Genomic DNA, 19790 nt, shown 5'->3' with positions numbered 1-19790 from the left:
TCAAAACTAGGAAATGTTCAAGTTAGGATTTAAATCTTTGTTTGTAAAGCTTATGTTCTCTCTACTATGCACCTTTGCCTCTTTCTTCACAAAACATGTTTTTCTTCTCAACCTTTGCCTTTTTTCCTGCTATGGTTTTAGAATAGGAGTAAGTTGTCTGACCTAAGGTAGAAGGCAGAGTTTACAAATGTCACAAACTTAGGTTAAAACTATTTTTTCCTCTTCTTTTTTAAAGAGAGAGACAGAAACATCGATCTTGCCTCTCACATGTCCCCAATTGGGGACCCAGCCCACAACCCAGGCTTGTGCCCTGACTGGGAATCAAATGACAACTTTTCAGTTCACAGGCCCACACTCAGTCCTCTGAGCCACACCAGCCAGGGCTAGACTACTTTTTAAATTACTATCTATAAGTGTCTTTTTGCTTTTAATATTTGTGGATAGCAGTATTTAATATTTCTGAATAAAAATAGAAATTTCAGAGGAAATACTGTAATAGCTATTATATGTATAAGTATGTGGTAATGAAGGGTTTTTGTTCACAAATAAGGTTGTGATTCATAATGAAATACAAACATACCAGTCCAAGCTGTACTTAGAGTTCAGGCTTTTATTTAAAGGTATATGTTTCTTTCAGTCAAACATTATGTCCACAGGAATAGTAAGATAGTAAAGCTTTGGGAATGAGTATTTAAAAAAATTTTTTGATAGGTATCATAGTCTAGGAAAATATTAAAATCTTCAGGTTGAAGGTATAATATTTTACATTTTAATATGATCTTAAGTGCAGTCCTTTAACTTTTTTGTGTCCCTTTTTTTATGAGAAGTGGAATGATTCAGTTGCATTTTCTGTAAAAATAATGGCCACTTTAGTTAGGCACAAAGAAGATTGTGAAATTGTGTTGTATAATCAGGTACTAACAATTCATTGTCTATCATTCCACAGCAGATTCAGGTTCTTTTCTTTTAAACAGGAAGTTGCCTTAAAGAATAAACAAGAGATACATGCATTGCCTCCTCCTCCTCAATTCTACTCAAGCCTTATTGAAGAGATAGAAATTCTTGGTTGGGATAAGTATGTCTGTTTTAAAATATGTTTTAGAAATGTCTTTTTTTTATACAGTCAATTTAATATATTTGCAGTTTTAGCCACTCTTTATACCTGTTTTCAGTCTTTTTCATTGTAATTAGAATATCTCATCTTTATCGTGGTTGTGAATTAAAGGGATATTATAAAAAATTGACCTACTATATAAAATACTGAATTTGGAAAAAGTAGCATCTTAATGTACACAGTAAAAATATTATCATATTTTCACTGAACATAGCATATTTTCAAAACTTCGTTTTTGTTTTGTTTTATTTTACTGTTGTTCTATTACAATTGTCCCAGTTTTTCACCCATTGCTCTTCACCACCCCACCCAGTTCCCACTCCTCCAGTTAATCCCTACCCTATTATCCATGTCCATGGGTCATTTATACATATTCCCTGTCTAGACCCTTCCTCTTCTTTCTCCCCTTCCCTCCCCCTCCTCTGGTCACTGTCAGTCTGTGCCTTATTTCAATGTCTTGTTCTAGTTTGCTCATTTGTTTGTTTTGTTCATTAGATTCCTATTATAGGTGAGATCATATGGTATTTTTCTTTCACCACCTGGCTTATTTCATTTAGCATAATACTCTTTAGTTCCATCCACACTGTCACAAAAGGTAGGAGTTTCTTCTTTCTGCTGCATAATATTCCATTGTGTACATATATATACATACACACAATTATTTTTGAGGGTTTTTCATTCCTTACTTTTCTATCCTTGTCTAGAATAATTTTCCTCCTGCCTAGAGTATCGTCATTAATATTTTTAATTGAGATATAATTGATGTATATAGCATTATATTAGTATCAAGTGTACAACATAATGATTCAATACATGTATATATCACAGAGTGACCCCCACAGTAAGTCTAGTTAACATCCATTACCACACATGGTTACACATTTTTTCTTGTGATGAGAACTTTTAAGATTTACTGTCTTAGCAAATTTCAGATATACAATATAGTGTTATTAGCTGTTGTCACCATGCTGTACATTATATTCCCATTATTTATTTTATAACTAGAAGTATCTATTGACCCATTTCACAATGCTCCATCTACCTCTTGTTTGCTTTGCTTTTTTGGTTGTCCTCCAAAGGTTCCTACTAAGAGTTTGGGGATATTCACTGGGGCTTTTTCTCACTAGTGGGTTCTAAATTCTAATTCTGAGGTTTTTAAGTAGTTTCCCTTTTCTTCATTGGCTTTCTGCTTGGCTTTTTATCCTCTTACCTATCACAGTGTATGCATCTATCAAAAGTTTTGATGGAAAATTGTTAAATTATTACTAGAACTACTAGTTCAAATTATTATTAGAACTACTCTGGTCCCACCTTTCCACTGGATTTCTCTGTCTCAAAAGATTGCCAGAAATGCTGCTAGGTTTTTGTTGTCGTTGCTACTTAAGAGTCGTTCTCTGTGTCCTTTGCTCAGATCCTTATTCTCTTGCTTATGTTCAGAGTTATAAATAGTCAAAAGGAAAAATATCTGGAAAGTTTTGGCTTATTTCTCCTCTATTCCCCCTTCGTCAGGACCTGGACCTTTCAGGTCCTGGTTGCCTTAGTAGTTATTTGATGCCTTCAAACTTATTTTTTCTTTCCCCTTTCATCAGGTTACTTTAGTTCTCAGTTGAAGTGCTGGTCTATAGCAAGCTACTCCATCTTATGTAGACATGGATGTTACCTATAATTTTAAATGTACTATTGTGGTAATATTGAGGACTGGTTATATTAATTTATGAAATTAGACTTTATATGATAAAGTACCATTCCCAAATATGAGTTGAGATGGATGGAACCTTTAAATAAAATGTGGCATACCAAATAAAATGGAGGGAAGAAGACAGAGAAGACAAGTAATGAATTAAGATGTACTAATAGCAATTCTCCTGAAGTTATGGTGATAATTGAGGACTGGCTTAAAAGTGAAGCCCTTAGTTTTTAAAATATTTAGGGATATAGGAAGGATTGGAAAGGCAGAGGAAATGTTTTAGTTTTATTTTTGTTATATTGATAATACTCTGTTTGAGGCAGTTTTCTAAGTGGATGTATCATATTTGGAGTTTTATAGCACTTAATTAATGTTATGATTTAATTATAACCAGTAATAACTTTTGTTACATAACACAAAAGACCGTAGATGTTAATAAGTATGATCTTCATTCTAAATTACTTTTATAAGTACTGTTTTTCTCCTTACATGTATATCTAAATCACTAAATAACTGCAAATTATATAATAGTGAAAAATTGTGTTTTTATAAATTGGAAATGTGCTGATAGTATCAAATTTAAACAGATTTTGCATTCAGTTGTTAAAAACATACATGTGAAGCAGTGAATAAGAGCCAGTCTGACAATAGCTTCTCCATGTTCATTTAATACATGGAGCATTGGCACATACATGGAGGTATAAAGCTTTTATATTCCTTATAAAAACGTAAAGACGTACATGAAAAGGAGCAGTGTGACAGTTGCAAAAAAGGTGAGGTCCTTTTTGTCTACAGATAATGTAGGAAGGTTCTTAGAGGAGGTGGGTTTGGGGATAAGCATGGGAGGATCATAGAATGCCTTAAAAGTGAGGGATTGGTGGAAGCAAGGCTGTAATGATGGAAATGTACGATTCATTTGATTCATTTCTGGACTTGGGAGTAAATCAGTTGCTCATCTAAGAGGATTAATATCAGGGCCAGATGAAGGGTTGACTGATAAACTAAGGATTCTTTATATGCAGGTTATGGGGACTCCTTGAGTATTTTTGAGCAAGGACTTGATATGATTAAAAGATGCTTAGGAAGATTGATCTAGTCATGGAAGCCAGAATAGGTTGGTGTACAGAAGAGACAGGAAGTAAAGGCACCAATTAGGTTGTTTCTTGAAATCTAGGTTTGAGGTACTGTTTAAACTTGAGAGTAGTGGTAAAAATGGAATTTCTGGTGTTTTATTAAACCATGAAAGTCTTTAGTCTGCCTTTTGATGTTATTACTATACAAATATATCTAGATATTTAAAAAAAAGAAAAGCTATATAACAGGCTGTTGGTCAAAATAGGTACAGTATTTCAAGAGATAAAGCACACATTTCTTCTGTTGCTCTGTATTGATAACAGCCTTCAGCTATTAACAAGAACAACAAAAACCTCCCTGAAGCTAAAGTATTAATATTCTTTTTAAGTGTTTATAAAACTTAATTGTCATGTTTAGTGCTGTTTAGTTATTGTAAGTAGATTTACAAAGACATGCAGCAAATAATAAATACAAAGTGCCAAGAGTATATTTTAATTTCTTTAGATTTTATATTTGTGTTTTTATACTTTAGCCAATTTAAATATGCTTAGCTAAGTAATAATACCCAAACTCCTTCTACATACAAATTTTAAAGTGATTTCATAACTTTAAAAGAATTTGAGCTTTCCAATGATGAAAGTGTTCTAAATATATTATTTACATGAATTATTTATTTTATTTAACTCAGTAAAAATTATTTGTTCTATATTGTTTAAATTAAGATGCCCACCTTAACAATAAAGCAGAACATTTGAAATAGACTTTTTAAAGACTGATTTTTCTATTACTTTTAAGAGCCTCTCACTGTTTTTTCCCTTTAATGTCTCTTTTGTAGACCAAAAAAATTCTTTTCTATTGTGAGTAGATAGAAATATGTTTTTAAAATTAGAGTATAGGCTAAACTGCTATTAAAAAAGAGAGCCTCGAATCCTGAATGTTTCAAACAAGATAGAATTTTATTCTCTCATTAACAGTGTAGATGTAGGCAGATGGTCAAGAGTGAGTACAGGTGGCTCTGTTCTACAAGGTCATACAAGAACTCAGGTTTCTTTGATTTGTTTCTTAACTATCTACTGCATTGGTTAGTATAGTAGCTACTAGCCACATGTGGCTATTGGCATTTATATTTAAATTAAAATTGCTGTGTCTATACTAGCTATATTTTACATCCTCCATAGCTGCATATAGCCAGTGGCTACTGTTTTTGGAGAGTGCAGATGTAGAATACCTCCATTATTGCAGAAAGTGCTAGTGGTCAGAACTGCAGTAAGAGAATTATTCTTGTCCGCATGGTGCTTGCTGGCTCATATTGGCCTGTCTCAGATCTAGTCAAAAGGAAGGGAGAGAGAATGAGAGGGGCAGTGGAGAAGAGAAGGTACAGTTTTGTTAATAAATGATCCAAAAGAAGCACATATCAATTACTTTTGTCTGCAGTCTATTGGCCAAAATCTAGTAATATGCTAATATCCAAGGGCAGCTAGGAAGGTTTGCTATCTGGATGGAAGTACACCCTGCTAAAACTTGGTGTAGTTGAGGGTGCTAGGAAGCCAGGGATTCTATTACCAAAAAGAAGATAAGAATAACTACTAGATCATATGTAGCAGTCTGGGTCACATATTCTCAAGGTATTAATAATTGTAAGATTTCTCCCTGTCCCCGAAACAAAGTAGATAGAAGTCAAGATGGGTAAAATGTGTGATTTTAAATAACCAGGCTGAGATTAACCTGAAATTATAAATGTCTTTTGTGGTTTTATTTGACTTCTTAAAAGTTTAACAATTTTTTTTTAACATTTTGACTTCAGGGACATGTTTTGGGCATGGCGTGGTCTCTAGTGTGTTGTCCACATGCCTTAAACTTTGTGGAAAGATGATAATGTTGTTTGTGTGATTGGGAAAAAAAGACTAGAACTTTTGTTTATTTCTGTCTAATTTTATAGACGTTCTATAATGATTTGAACATTTGGATGAGGAGCAGCAAAGTGAAGTATGAAAAGTACTAGTTGGTGATTTTGTTGTTTCTTTTTCCCCCCACCCTTCTTATGTTCGCTTTGTATATATTCATGATGATTATAACCTATTTAAGGCTTATAAAAAAAGCAGCAGCCTTTTCCCACATTTTGTACCTCCAGTATTATTCTTTGAGACAAATACTCTGAAATATTCATGTTACAGCTTTCATATTTTTAAATAATATGCCTACATTTAATATTGCTTGATGTATCAGTTTTAGGAACTTGATTACTGTGATTGAAAAGAATGAAGTTCCTATACTGCTGTCTCTCTCCCTTCTTCATTGTTTTTTTATTTTTCTATTATGGTTAATATTTCTTAAACTTTTTTCATGTCCATTCAATTAATGATGTGTATCTTTTACTCTCAAATTAGCAATTACAAATTTTAGTGTTCCTAATCTTTCCTCCTCATCTCTTTCCCCGTTCTACCTCTCAATTTTTGGCATCTCTTCCTTTTAAAGTAAACTGGTCAAATATATTTACATTAGTTCCTGTAGCTATAATTCTTTTAGCTTTGACTATTGTTGGATTTTTAAAATTGTGGTTAGTAAGCAGTTTGATTTTTTATGATTATATAACTATTTTTCATTGGAAAATTTATGGTAGAACAATTATAATTTTTAATACAGCTTCATTGTTTATAATTGGGTTTAAAATTTTGTCTTCTCTTTTTGCTTTCTTCTATATATTTTTAACATTCCCTTCATTTCTTCCCATATATATCATGCCCTCTATTTTGTAGACTTTCTTTTTTCTTTCCAGCTATCTCACTTTTGGAACCCTTTTTTCCTGTCTTCTAATGTGTTTTGTCAGCCAGTGTTCTGTAAACCACTTTTTATTTTTACAGAATTTGTTGAAAATTTGTTTCAGTTGATGATATTTCCTCCTTGTTCTTTTTGTAACTGTGGGTTTATTTATACTTTTTTAGTGAATAGATAGAAGCATATGCATATGGTTATATCAGCATCTTGAACCTGAAGTGTTGCTATTTTCAAGATTTAGATGCCCATATATTTGACCTTTAGAATTGTATTGCTAAAATATGTGATGAAGTCTTATGTTCTAAATTTTTGAGGTAAGGGGAATTTGAGATGCTTACAGATATAGCTGGAGGAAATTAATAAACATTTATATGTAACACCTTTGATATTGTTAATGTAAATAAAGTTTTTCTAGAATAAATTTATTTTTGTTTTCTAAGACCCTAGAACCTTTACAGATTATGATAAACATTCCTTCTGTTAATAAAGATTTTATCTTTTAATGTCTTGTTGAAGATAGGTGCTTTTTTTAGATTTAGAGCTATTTTTCATTACAAGCTGTTCCATTACTTATTGCTCAGCATATTTTTTAAAAATTGACCCACTTTTACTATTATATCTGTCCAGTGACTAAACAGCATGTAGTGATGTTAAAAAAAATGTTTCTTGGGTTAGGAGGCTAATGTTGGTTCTGAACGCCAATGCATCTTGCCATCAGTGTGGGTGATAAGGTGTGCAATACTTTTAGGCTACTTTTTATCTTTACAAGAGAATAATATTGTAAAAATGTCAAAAAATATCCACATGCCCAGTTCACTAGTAAATGTACTACTAAATTTGAACATTTTTGGCAGTAGCTTATGCTACTCAAGGGACCATAGTTTTACAGAATGATATATTTCAAAGGGTATTGGTTTCCATTATAGAAAAATTCATGCATTTAGAGCAACTTAAAGCCAAAACAACCATGCTTGTGCTATATGTTTAAAATATTAGTCATCCGGAATACATGCCCAGGTTAAGTGTCAGAAGCTATATATCGCACAAAAAGAAAATTTATTGTTAGGAGACCAGGCTGTACCTGTGCTTATACAGCATTTTCCTTGGAGGATCAATTTGAGTATATGAAGTAATATCAGCCAGATTTTTATAAGTAACATTATTGATAATAAAGGAAAAGTTCATCGAGGAGAAAACAAATAAAGGAAGCATAAAAGTCTCATACTGTATGAAACTACAGAAATGGATCAGAGAGTTTGACAGGAAGTTTAATGTGTACATAAGTAGAGGCTGACAGGAACATGCTGTGTGTGCCAAAGGTTCCAGTGATGGAAAACCGAAACATAGTGCTCACTGACCACAGCATGAGCCTTGACACACATTGTAAATAATCCAGAGATCTATGACTGCATTAAGCACTAGGCTGGTGTATTAACGGCAGTAAATCTATATAGCAGCATAAAGGGCTGGCATGCAGAAATCCCTCTGATTAATATTTGTAATGGATTAATAGGAATATAGCAAATGTTTTTATTTTGAATCCTACCATCCTTCACCACCATCACCCCCCCAGCCCATCCTGCCCTCCCCAGTGTGATCATTTTTTATTCTTTTCTACTCACCAGACTTGTATCTGTGGATTCTTGCTTCAGTACCATCAAGTTAAAAGCTGAAGATGCTTCTGGTAGAGAGCATCTAATCACTCTCAAGTTGAAGGCAAAGGTATGTGCTTCATTACACTGTTATTGTGGTTAGGAAATACTTTGTGAAATGACCTCTATGAATGTTTTCAATGTAAAGAAATGCTAGCTGCTTTTAAAAACACACATAATGGTAGTTTACACATTTTATTTTGAAACGCCTCAAAGAAAATTCACCAGGTTTCCAAAATCTTAAATATAATTTCATGTCACTGTTTTAGTTCAAATTTGATCAAAATACAGACTTCATAAAATAGATAAATTGCAATGAGATCCAGCAGCCTCGAAGTACCAAAATGTTATTTTTGTAATATCCAGTATAGGAAGAGTTGGGAGTTTCCACTATATCCCAAGTAAAGTTTTACTGAAGGTCTTTTGTCTTCAACTCTTACTATGAATTAATTTCCTTTGTAGTTCTTATTTCTGACCCACTCCCAACCCTCAAACACACACACACACACACACACACACACACCCTTTTATAATTTGTTTGTTCTGACTGAACTTTTTTTACTTCTATAATTTTAAGAATATGCCAAGGTTATGCCTCTGTGTATAGGGCCCTATACTGCAGGCTGGTGATCTATAACTACTGACACAAAACATAGTTGCCTTCATCTTTATTTTTTAGTTCTAGATTGTGAATTTTGAGAAATGAGTAGAATAAGCAAGTTCATCATATTAATCATTTATTTAGTAATCACTAGGGAAACATTAGAATTTGAGAAAACCAGGACATCTTTTTTTTTTATTCCCAGGAGTCATCAATCAACTCTATTTCAGAAGATTGTAGTGATGAAAAGATCAATTGTGTTTGTCCTTTAAAAAATGTGCATGGCATTTAAGCTTTCCAGGAGAGAGAATTAATACGTAAAGCTGTACTGGATGACACAGAAAAGTTGATATCTTCTAGTGCCTCTATATCAGACAAGTTGAGGAATTGCTGTCTTTTTCTCACACACAGAATGTTTAGGTACAATTTTAAGACTTGTGATAAGTGCTAAAAAAATTAGTGGACTAGAAATCTTATTTGTAAAAGAAGTTACATGAATATTTTGGTTAAAATAAAAAAATTATTTTCCCTTTTGATTTTTCAAGGTGTACTTTTTTTTTTAAGACCAGGGAGAAAGCTGCCTCTATCCTTCCAAAGGTCACATACTGCCAGTGGCAAGGGTTCTGTCATTTCCCTCACAGCTTTATTTGTTAATAATTGTACATTGATAAAAGTTGCTTTGCAACTATGAAAACCAAAATGAGAGATTTTAAATACATCCTGTCTTGATTCTGTTTTTTTCTCAATAGCCTAATTTTTGCAAGCATTTTCACTTACTGAAGAAACAATGCTTTAAGTCTACACTACCTATATCTATTCCTACAAAGTTGTATTATTAATTCCAGTTAATGATGTTATTGGTAGTATTGAGAGCCAGATGTAGCAAGTGGTCTGTTTGGTTTTTCTAATGTATTCACAAGGCAGATAGAGACACTGAATATTTCTCTGAAGAACATTTTTAAGTGTTTTTGCAATAGTGATGTCTGTGAAGCACTGTCATAGAAGCCCTGGCAGGAGAGAAGAGAAAGCTTTGAGTTGGGAAAGAATTAAGAAGAAAAAAATGTTTTTTTTCTTTTTTAAAAGACAGAGTAGAACTAAATGAATCTCATGATGGTATGATTTACTGGACTCTTTAATTGTCCAATTAGTTCAGTTTTCATAGAGGACTCAAGTTCTCTTTCAGACGTGATCATTTCTTTTCTCGCAATATTTGGGTCTGGGATTTCAGTTAAAAGTAGTGACTTATAGCTGAAACTGTGTTAAGAGTACATAATGCAAAATATTAATCCAACTCAATTTTAAAGCTCAGCTGATTTTTTTAACAAGCCTTAAAGCAGGTTTATTATGTAAATACACACTTTTTTTGGATATATTACAAAGAAACCCATTTGTTTTAGTATTTTTATTCTGAAGTATATATTTCCAATTCTGCCCCTTCCCTCACTAGCTCTAAAAACCCTCTAAGAAAAAAAATTAATTTTGCCTAGATTTCCCCATATTAAAATAATGATCTAAATAAAAATAAAGATGATGAGGGAAATAGTTATATTCTGTTGTTTTTATAGGTGCATTTTTATGCAGTACTTATAATATATCCTGAATTGTGGGATGGAATTAAATCTTTCCTTGAAAAAGAAGTAGCCTAGGGCTTTCTCAGCTTTGGCCATGATCAGAACTACTTGAAAAACCAATGCCAGATGTGTATCAGAGGCTGGGCAGTCCGTCTCTGATGGCTGTTTTTGTAATCTGTGGTTTGTGTGTATTCACTCGCCTTACCTTTTAGGTGGTCCAATCACAGAACAGTTTGGGTTAAAATTTTTCTTAGAACTATATACTAGAGTCTAAATATATTGCATGTGACAGGAAATATACTTTTGTCATTTTATAATTGTATTATTTTATAGTTATTGATTTGACTGAATTGATTAAAGTGAAATTTTAAAAAGTATATATTAATTAAAAATAATTACTATACTTATTTTTCAATTAATAATCTTTTATGTGGCATTTTTATTGTTGTCAATTACTGTTGTCAAAAGTGAAACTTTTGACCGTCTGCAGTGATTTTATATATACCTATACTAACTGAAAACTACCTGCATTTTGGTAGTTTTAGTTATCTATGTTATAGTTACTAATGATTCTGAAAGTGAATATCTAGGATACTACTTAATAATTAATGTGAAATTATCCATATGTATATAAATTTGTGCTTTTTTAAGGTTCTATGCAGTTATGTCAAAATTTATTATATAAATAAAATTGATCTTAAATGTTAATATAATTAACACATAACTATATCTAAGCATTTAACTTATAATAGATATACAGCAAAGCCACCTACATGTAGATCAGTCTAATTTATGATTGTATGTTTATAAAATTGCACATGAAGTATATTTAAAAGATACTCATCTCAGAAACTATCTCACATTTTTGTATGTGGGATCAGATTTGTTATAACCTGCTTTTTTGCTCAACTATTTATTATATTAGATCTCTTTCTATGTCCATACATACATACCATGTACTGTACTACGTCCTACTGAAATACAAGACCATATACTTTTTAACATAGTGAGTTGTATGTACTTAATGATTTCCAAAGTCATAGGTACTTTACTTATTTTATTTAGCTACTCTAAATACAGTAAACATTTCATTAACTTCATACTCTTACTCAGGTTGGTGATTTCAGTTAGAGAGTTGACATTGCTCATTGTCAGCATCAGTGGAAGATAAATAGCAGTAAGTCAAAGCAAAATAAATATTCCAATTTTGACCCATGGAGGTTTTAAGTGCGCATTATTAGCTTTATGGAATTTAACATTTTAGAAGGAAAAGAGATTTTATAACACTTTTAGTTGAATTTCATCATTTTTACTTATAAAACAAGTTTTCTGCTTTGTCCAAGATCACACAAATTAGTTAGCAGAGCTGAAAACTAAAGAAAGCTAAAGTCCCTGCCTCCGTTCACTTTGATATAATCACATGACTTATAAAAAGTCATAGAAATTATTTTTCCAGTGATTACAGTAGTTACACTCTTAAATACATCATCTGTTCTAACTGTCTGAAATAGACCTCCCTCTTTAATTTCAGCATAGCCTTTCTTCATTTTCTTTTTTCCAAATTAGAGCATTGTTATATTTTTATATGGTTTTCTATATACTTGCCTTTGTGTTACCAGTTCTACATAGCCAGATACCATTAGTCAGAGTCTATAATTTTGTTTTTAGCCAACAGATTGTAACTGAATGTTAATTCATTTTAGAGCATTGACTTCAATGGATTGGTGTTATTTTTCAAATACTCTAGTGATAATTTTTGTCCCTTTTTGCTTCATTCAGCAAAGTAGGGAAAAATAAGATGAAAAATTGAGTCTAAAACTTATTTTAAACATTCTGTCAAACGAGAGAAAGTTTTCCTAAAACTAAGTTTTTTAGTATTGGGATAAATTTAGCTTTTTAATGGAAAGAAATTAATTTTTTTTAAAATTACACACAACTTTGAAAAATCCAGAATTGCATTATAGGGAAATCATGTAGTGCAGTTCTCCAGTTACAAAATTGGTTTTAAGTAAAACTGTATTTTGTCTTTACTTAGAAAATGGATTTGTCCTAGTGACTATTACTTATTGTATAAAACTGTTGAAAAATTAATTTTCTATTTATCAACTATGCAAATCTTTCTGGCTCGAAACTATTACTTTTGTTTTTCCTTAATAAGCCAGAAGGCATTTTATTGTTTCTCTTTATTTATCCTCTTACTAAAAGTAATTATTTAACTGTGGAAATATTTTGTATAATTGATAATTGTATTTTTGTACATTTCTTAATTCTGCCTTAAATAGTAACTCAGGCTGTTTGAGATTAAATTTTAGACTAAAAGGAAACTAATGCCAATTAGCTTGACCTCTTATTTTAAAGATAAGAAACTGAGGTCCATTGTGGTTTACCCCTCAAATCACATTAGCTGCTGACCTAACACTCACCTAATTCATTTGCTTTGCTTGAAACTGATTGCATTGTTATTGCCAAATCACCAGACTTTGTACCTCCTGAATATAACTTGACTATTAATCAGTTCTTGACACCTCTTTAACAGTAGAATCAAAATATTTATATATAATAAATTTGTATTTATAATACTTTTACTTATATACTCAGTCTTTATGAAATACCTCATGTGAAATTGTCACATAGAAGCAAAAATAACCAAATTTTATGCTTTTTTCATAGTACCCTGCAGAATCACCAGATTGTTTTGTGGATTTTCCTGTTTCATTTTCTGTTTCCAGGACACCACAGGTACATTTATAAATTCATTTTAAGTAGCTTAAAGAGCATATTCTGTTTATTCGTAAGTGGCCATTAGAGGTTATAAAGTGATTTTTTTAGTTTTCTTTAAGTATTTGTTTATAAACAGGACTTTTAGAGTGCTTCTTTCATATTTCCCAGCAGTTAATGTACATTTTTCTCTCTGCACACACATGCACACATGTACACACACCTTCCAGCCTATAGTTCTTTATGCTTCAGTTAAGATAAACCTGAAGCAGCTTTCTTAACAGAAAGTGTGCTTTAAATTTAAATTCTAAAAGACTTTATAAAGTAGCAAGCAGTAAGGGGAAAACTGGGTGAAATTTTTCAGATTGCTGAAACTTTTAACATTGATGACATAGTATCAGAATCATTTTCAAAGGAGAATGGATTATGACTACAAATATAATAAGCCTTGCCATTTCAAGTCAGTTTTTATTGTTTTAAAGTGTTTCTCCTTCATTCATCTTTGAACTTGGACTGTTTTCTTTTTGTATATGCTTTGAAACATTCATCCTTTGAATAAAGAATATAGGAGATTCTTTCTCCTGCTTCTGTCAATTGGATTTCTCAATACATTGATGATATCTAGCAAGATATTGTAAATTGTAACACTATATAGGTATAAGATGGTATGATTATTAGTAGTGCCATCATGAGTATTACATGTGTGATTTCTAAAGATCTGGCAGAATAGTAGCAGTTACGTTCAAAGGACACCCTAGTGATGATGGGCATGGTCCTTCTTTCACTGGTAAATCATATCAGTTGAAAGCAAATGAACATTTCTGTTCTTGTGCAAAAAAAAAAAGAAAAAGCAAACCTGCTAGTGCCATTCTACAAATATTTTCTAAATAGAGGATACCTATTGTTTTGTTATGAAATTTTGATAGGTTCAAGTGAAAATTTATGCTTATAAAATTTTATTTTATAAATATATTAATTGTCCTATATATGAAGTTAGTTAAAAAAAATAGCCTAACAGGATTTAAATAGTCTTGTGAAGGGTCATATGTCATTTTAATCATACATACATATTCAAAAATTATTTTTCTCATTTTTTCTTTAAAAACAACAAAAAAATCTTCCTCCTTTCAATGGAAATTGAGAAAAAGCAAAATAAAGGAAAGGAAAAACCATGGATTTGCTTTTGGTATTCTGTTATGTATTACAAATATATAAGAAATACTAGGTTGACTTCTTAGAAAAAGAATTAGAATTATATATAAATTGTATACCTTTCTTGTGTTTTTAATATACATTGTGTATTTGGCTCTGTAAGCTTTATCTTTGTTTTATGTGGGATCATGAGATGACATTGTACTTAGATTGTATTACTTTTTACAGATATGTTATCTCTAAATTAAACTTTAACTTATCTAAATCCAAGATTGAAGAATGTCTTTTGATGTTCCTTAGTTTTTTAATTTGTATATAGATTAACTATATAAGTTTCCTCGACTTAAGTCTGTGAAAAATAATTTACATCTCACCCTGGCTGGTGTGGCTTGGTGGATTGAGCACCGGCATGCAAACCAAAGGGTCACCAGTTCAATTCCCACTCAGGGTACATGCCTGGGTTTCGGGCCAAGCCAGGTCCCCAGTAGGGGGCAGGTGAGAAGCAACCACACATTGATGTTTCTCGCCCTCTATTTCTCCCTACCTTCCTCTCTGTTTAAAATAAATCAAATCTTAAAAAATAAAAAGTTTGCATCTCCACAGAAAAATGTGATTTAGCAAACTTAGTTTGTGACTCTACTAGGCTAAAAAGTCTTTAAAGAAATAAAAAAAATGTGTATCCCTGCTTAACACTGCTAGTTCAAGTGCCTTGCACATGTAAGTGTGGAGTCAAGTGTTTATCATACTAATTCAGATTAAAGTTTTAGATTTAATTGGGCCATACAAGTTCGCAGTTTTGTACTAGCTCCAAGAAAATAAAATTAATTAGTAGTAACTGGAATGTTACAAATTATTTTTTAAGTTATAGACTAAAATTTTAGCAAATCACAGAAAAAATTTAGACACCTTTTTATCCACAACTCAAATTTGACAGATGTTAATATCTTGTCACATTCGCTTCAGTTATATCTCTTCCTGTTTCTGCCTCTCAGGAGTAAAATGTTCTTGGAACAACTGAGACTTGCCCCTCTTTTCCCTCTCTCCTTTCCTCTTCATTTACTTCTCTTTCTTTTTAGTATGCTGAAATCGATGAGTATGCTGTTTATTCATATTTTTGCTACATTTGTTAATGCCATACCCTGTATGGCATTACAGTCTGAATTTTTCTGTGGTTTACCAATGATCCATGCATGTTTAATCATTCCATTATATGAATCTACCAGCTAATTTATCTGTTGCCCTACTGAGGTGGTTGTTCACAATTTCACTAAATTTCTTGCTGCAGTGAACACCCGAAAGTGTTTCTTTGTACATGTTAGACTCTTAGTGTGTGTTATGCCTGGAAGTGAAAATGCAGGATTATTGGTAAATGCACCTCTTTGAGATTACTGAACATTGCCAGTTGCCTTCCCAAATTGGTTGTGTAAGTTTACACTCTTACGCAGCAGTGCATAGTATGAGTCCTGCTTTCCCAACCCCTTCCAAGTCTTAGTCTGATTTTATTCTGACCTTAATTCTTATCAAGAATGATAAGTCATTATTACTGTGCTTACAATCTTAGCCTGTGTAATTTTTTCTCTATTATAAGCTTTTCTTCTATATTTTGGATAGTTTTTTGTTATTTGGGGATGTAAGTATATTTTCTCTGTGGCATGTCTTTTAACTTTGGATATAAAATAGTTCTTCAGTCAAAAGTTTAACTTTCAGTATGGTCACATTTATCAGTTTCTTGCTTGTGATTTTGAGTTTTTTTGTCTTGAATGGAAAAATTTTGCATATCTTGTTCTGAGAATATATTCTATAGTTCTAGAAGTTACACTTTAAAAATATTTAAATAAGTATTTAAGTGTGAGATAAGAATTTGCCTATTTTGTATACACTCATAGAATTTGGATGTGCCATCTTCATTTGTGGAGATCAGGGTTGATATGAATTTTTCTTTTACACATGCCATTAAATATTAGAAAATTTTCAAAACATAATATTTACCTATTCTTCTAAAGTATAGATGTACATGTTAAGTATTTTGGTGATGTTACCAGGGCTGTGAACTCTTCAGTGTTTAGACATGATAAGAGTGTTGGTAATGTGTTTTAAAAGCAAGAGGTAATATCAGAATTTTTTGCTATTTTTTGCCCTTTTTTCATTGGCTTGTTGGAAAGAAATCTGCTTATGGGAGTTTTTTTAAGCCAATTTTTAAACAATTGTTCTTAAGCAAAATAAATGTTACTATTATAGTCTACTAACAAATTTATATTTAAGAGAAAATAGGTTATAGATACTTGATTTTAAAAAATTCCTTGTCTGCTTTTGTACACTTTTTTTTTTCCTTTGGATTCAGTATTTCTGGACTTTAAACTTGGAAGATCTTTATTTTCCTTTCTTTTTGTAAAATAATAGACATGGCTTTGTGGCATCCATATTAAAAATGGGTAATTTTCCTTATGGTCCCTGTCTTCCTGCTGGGTTGATAATGTTTTGATGTATTTTTCTTTTGCTCTGATGAGAGGTCTGCTGCTGCTGCTCTGACATATTCATTTGGATGAATAATTATAACTTGCACAATGTCAAGCTGAAGATGGTAGGGTTTTGTGCGTCATGACAAGCCTAGTAGCCAGTGCAGGTGTCTCACAGCATGATCAGCAACAGCCAGTGTATTCTGGCTCGGAGGAGACATTTAGAGTAGTAAGAAATCAGCACCAAGGGCAAGGCTGCTGCTACTAATGCTGCTGTGATGTGTGCCAAAGAAGCACAAAGTGCTTCTCAAAGACAAGTGACTGCACACCTCTTTTCAGATATTTACTTTGTTTATGCCACTGAATTTTTTTGTGGTTTTTAGTAAATAATGTAAGAGTATACTGTGATTTTTATCTTATTCTACTTTCCAACATGACAAATGCTCCAAAATGGATTTTTAACAATCTGCTGTCTTTTTGGACTTTTACATACAAGTCATATATATGAGTATTGTTGACTAATGAGACTGTAGAATTCCTTAATGTAAAATTTTAAGTGCACTGATATTAATGATTCTCTAAAAAACAAAATTCATTCTCTCCAGGTGGCTGACCAACCCAAAATGGTTGTTAAAAATTGCAGTTACCTATAAATGTGCCATTAAATGCAGGCTTGGTGAAGTATTCTTGCCAGGGTGGTTAGAATTTTCATGTTTGGTATGATACAGTAAGCAGAGGTCTTTATATTTTTAACATGGAAATCTCATATTCTTGGAATAATGCCATGAATGCAAGAAGAGCAAAACTAATGATAAAGCCTCTGGCTGATAATCTGGTGGTGAATGAAGACTTTGTAATTAAAGGAAACAGTCCTATTACATAGCAGGGAGCATGATCCATTAGTTAGAGCAGCAGACTAGCAGTTGGGTATCCTAGGTTCTGTTTACAGTTCAGCCATTGACTTAATTGTAAGTCACATGACTGACATTTACCGCAGTTCATATTTATATGGAATAATGAACTTTTTCATAGAGATGATAAGAAAAATAAATTTGATTTAAAACAAGAAGGGGGGAAGACCCCCCCTCAATATCCACTGTGAGAATCCTGTGGAAATTCTTTTCTGACCTACTGGATTATATTTCTTACCATTTTTCTCTTTGCTGCCTTTGTTGGAGAACCCATAGTACTAGATTTTTGTTCACTCTTAATTTGGTTAATTAAAAATGCTTTTGTCTTCTTGGTATTGTTGTTGCCACAATAATAAGGATAAAAAAGACATCACAGCAATCAAAACAAAGAAATTTCATTTATTATGGAGATACATGATATGGTAAAAAAAAATAGCAACGTGACTTACTGGACTTAGTAACCTATTAATTGCCCTTTTATTCAGTAACATTTTTAAAGTATATTTTATTGATTATGCTGTTACAATTCCAATTGTTTTCCTTTGTCCCCCTCTGCCCAGTACTCCCCTCCCTTCAGGAGGGGAGTTCACTTTAAAGTGGGGAGTTCCCACCCCACTTTAGTTCATGTCCATGAGTCCTGCATGTAAGTTCTTTGGCTTCTTCTTCTCCAATACTATTTTTTCTTTAAAGATTGTATTTGTTTATTTTTAGAGATAGGAAGGGAGGGAGAGAGGGAAGAGAAACATCATGTGGTTGCCTCTACAGCATCCCCTACCAAGGACCCGGCCTGAAACTCAGGCATGTGCCCCAACTGGGAATTGTTGAACTAGTGACCCTTTGGTGTGCAGGCTGGCACTCAACCCACTGAGCCACACCAGTCAGGTAAAGGGCCCTTTCTTATACTGTTCTTAACTTTCCCCTGTTTTGTTCCTACCAGTTATACTTCTTGATCCCTGAACCATTTTTCCCTTTCTCCTCTTTCCTTTCCCAGCCAATAACTCCCTCCAAATGATGCCCATACCTATGATTCTCTTCCTGTTCTACTTGTTTGCTTAGTTTGTTTTTATTTTTCAGACTCAATTGTTAATAGTTGCGAATTTGTTGTCGTTTTTTAAATAATTTGTTTAACTTTAGCTAGTGTAGCTCAGTGGATTGGGCACTGGCCTGCAAATCAAAGAGTTGCCAGTTCAATTCCCAGTCTAGGGCACATGGAGGAAAACAACAATGTGTGCTTGCCTCTCATGCTCCTCCTACTGGGGGACCTAGCCCACAAGCTAGGCATGGACTGGGAATTGAACCGGCAGCCCTTTGGTTTGCCAGTGCTCAATCCACTGAACCACACCAGCCAGGGCAGTTTATCATTTTAATGTTCATAGTTTGATCTTCTTTTTCTTAAATAAGCCCTTTTAACATTTCATGTAATAATGGCTTAGTAATGATGAATTCCTTTAGCTTTACCTTGTCTGGAAAGCACTTTATTTCCCCTTCCATTCTAAATTATAGCTTTGCTGGATAGAGTAATCTTGGTTGTAGGTCCTTGCTTTTTATCACTGTGAATACTTCTTGCCAGCCCCTTCTTACCTGCAAAGTTTCTTTTGAGAAATCAGCTGACAGTCTTATCTGAACTCCTTTGTAGGTAATGCTCTTTTCTCTTGCCGCTTTTATGATTCTCTTTAACTCTTGATATTTTAATTATAATGTGTCTTGGTGTGGGCCTCTTTGTGTCCAACTTGATGGAGACTCTGTGCTTCCTGGATTTGCATGTCTATTTCCTTCACCAAATTAGGGGTATTTTTCTCTCGGTTTTTTTTTTCCAAATAGATTTCCAAGTTCTCTTTCTGACACCTGTATGATGCAAATGTTGGACCTCATAGAGTTGTCCCAGAGGCTGCTTATACTCCCCTTATTTTTAAAAATTCTTTTTTCTTCTTGTTGTGCTTAGTTGGTTTTTGCTTCCTTATGTTCCAAATCATTGATTTGATTCTCAGCTTCATCCACTCTACCATTTTTTCCCTTTAAATTTTTTTCTATTTCACTTAATGAATTCTTAGTTTCTGATTGGGTCTTTTTTATGCTGCT

At 32.7% G+C, this 19790-nt stretch overlaps 1 protein-coding gene across 3 annotated transcripts in view; it reads left to right on the top strand.

Moving 5' to 3' along the window:
• Window positions 1-19790, top strand: part of FANCL (FA complementation group L) — a 55364-nt gene that overhangs the window by 17148 nt on the left and 18426 nt on the right. For all 3 annotated transcript variants that reach the window (XM_053666927.1, XM_037143448.2, XM_037143449.2), the window contains 3 exons: window positions 975-1075; window positions 8276-8372; window positions 13145-13213. In XM_053666927.1, the coding sequence (XP_053522902.1) occupies window positions 975-1075; window positions 8276-8372; window positions 13145-13213 (267 nt within the window). The remainder of the gene's footprint in view (window positions 1-974; window positions 1076-8275; window positions 8373-13144; window positions 13214-19790) is intronic.

This window comes from Artibeus jamaicensis, unplaced genomic scaffold, assembly GCF_021234435.1.
Source record: "Artibeus jamaicensis isolate MK-2021 breed Jamaican fruit bat unplaced genomic scaffold, CSHL_Jam_final contig_465, whole genome shotgun sequence".
NCBI lineage: Eukaryota > Metazoa > Chordata > Mammalia > Chiroptera > Phyllostomidae > Artibeus > Artibeus jamaicensis.
The sequence above is the reverse complement of the archived record's forward strand: the minus strand, read 5'-3'. Positions and strand labels throughout refer to the sequence as shown.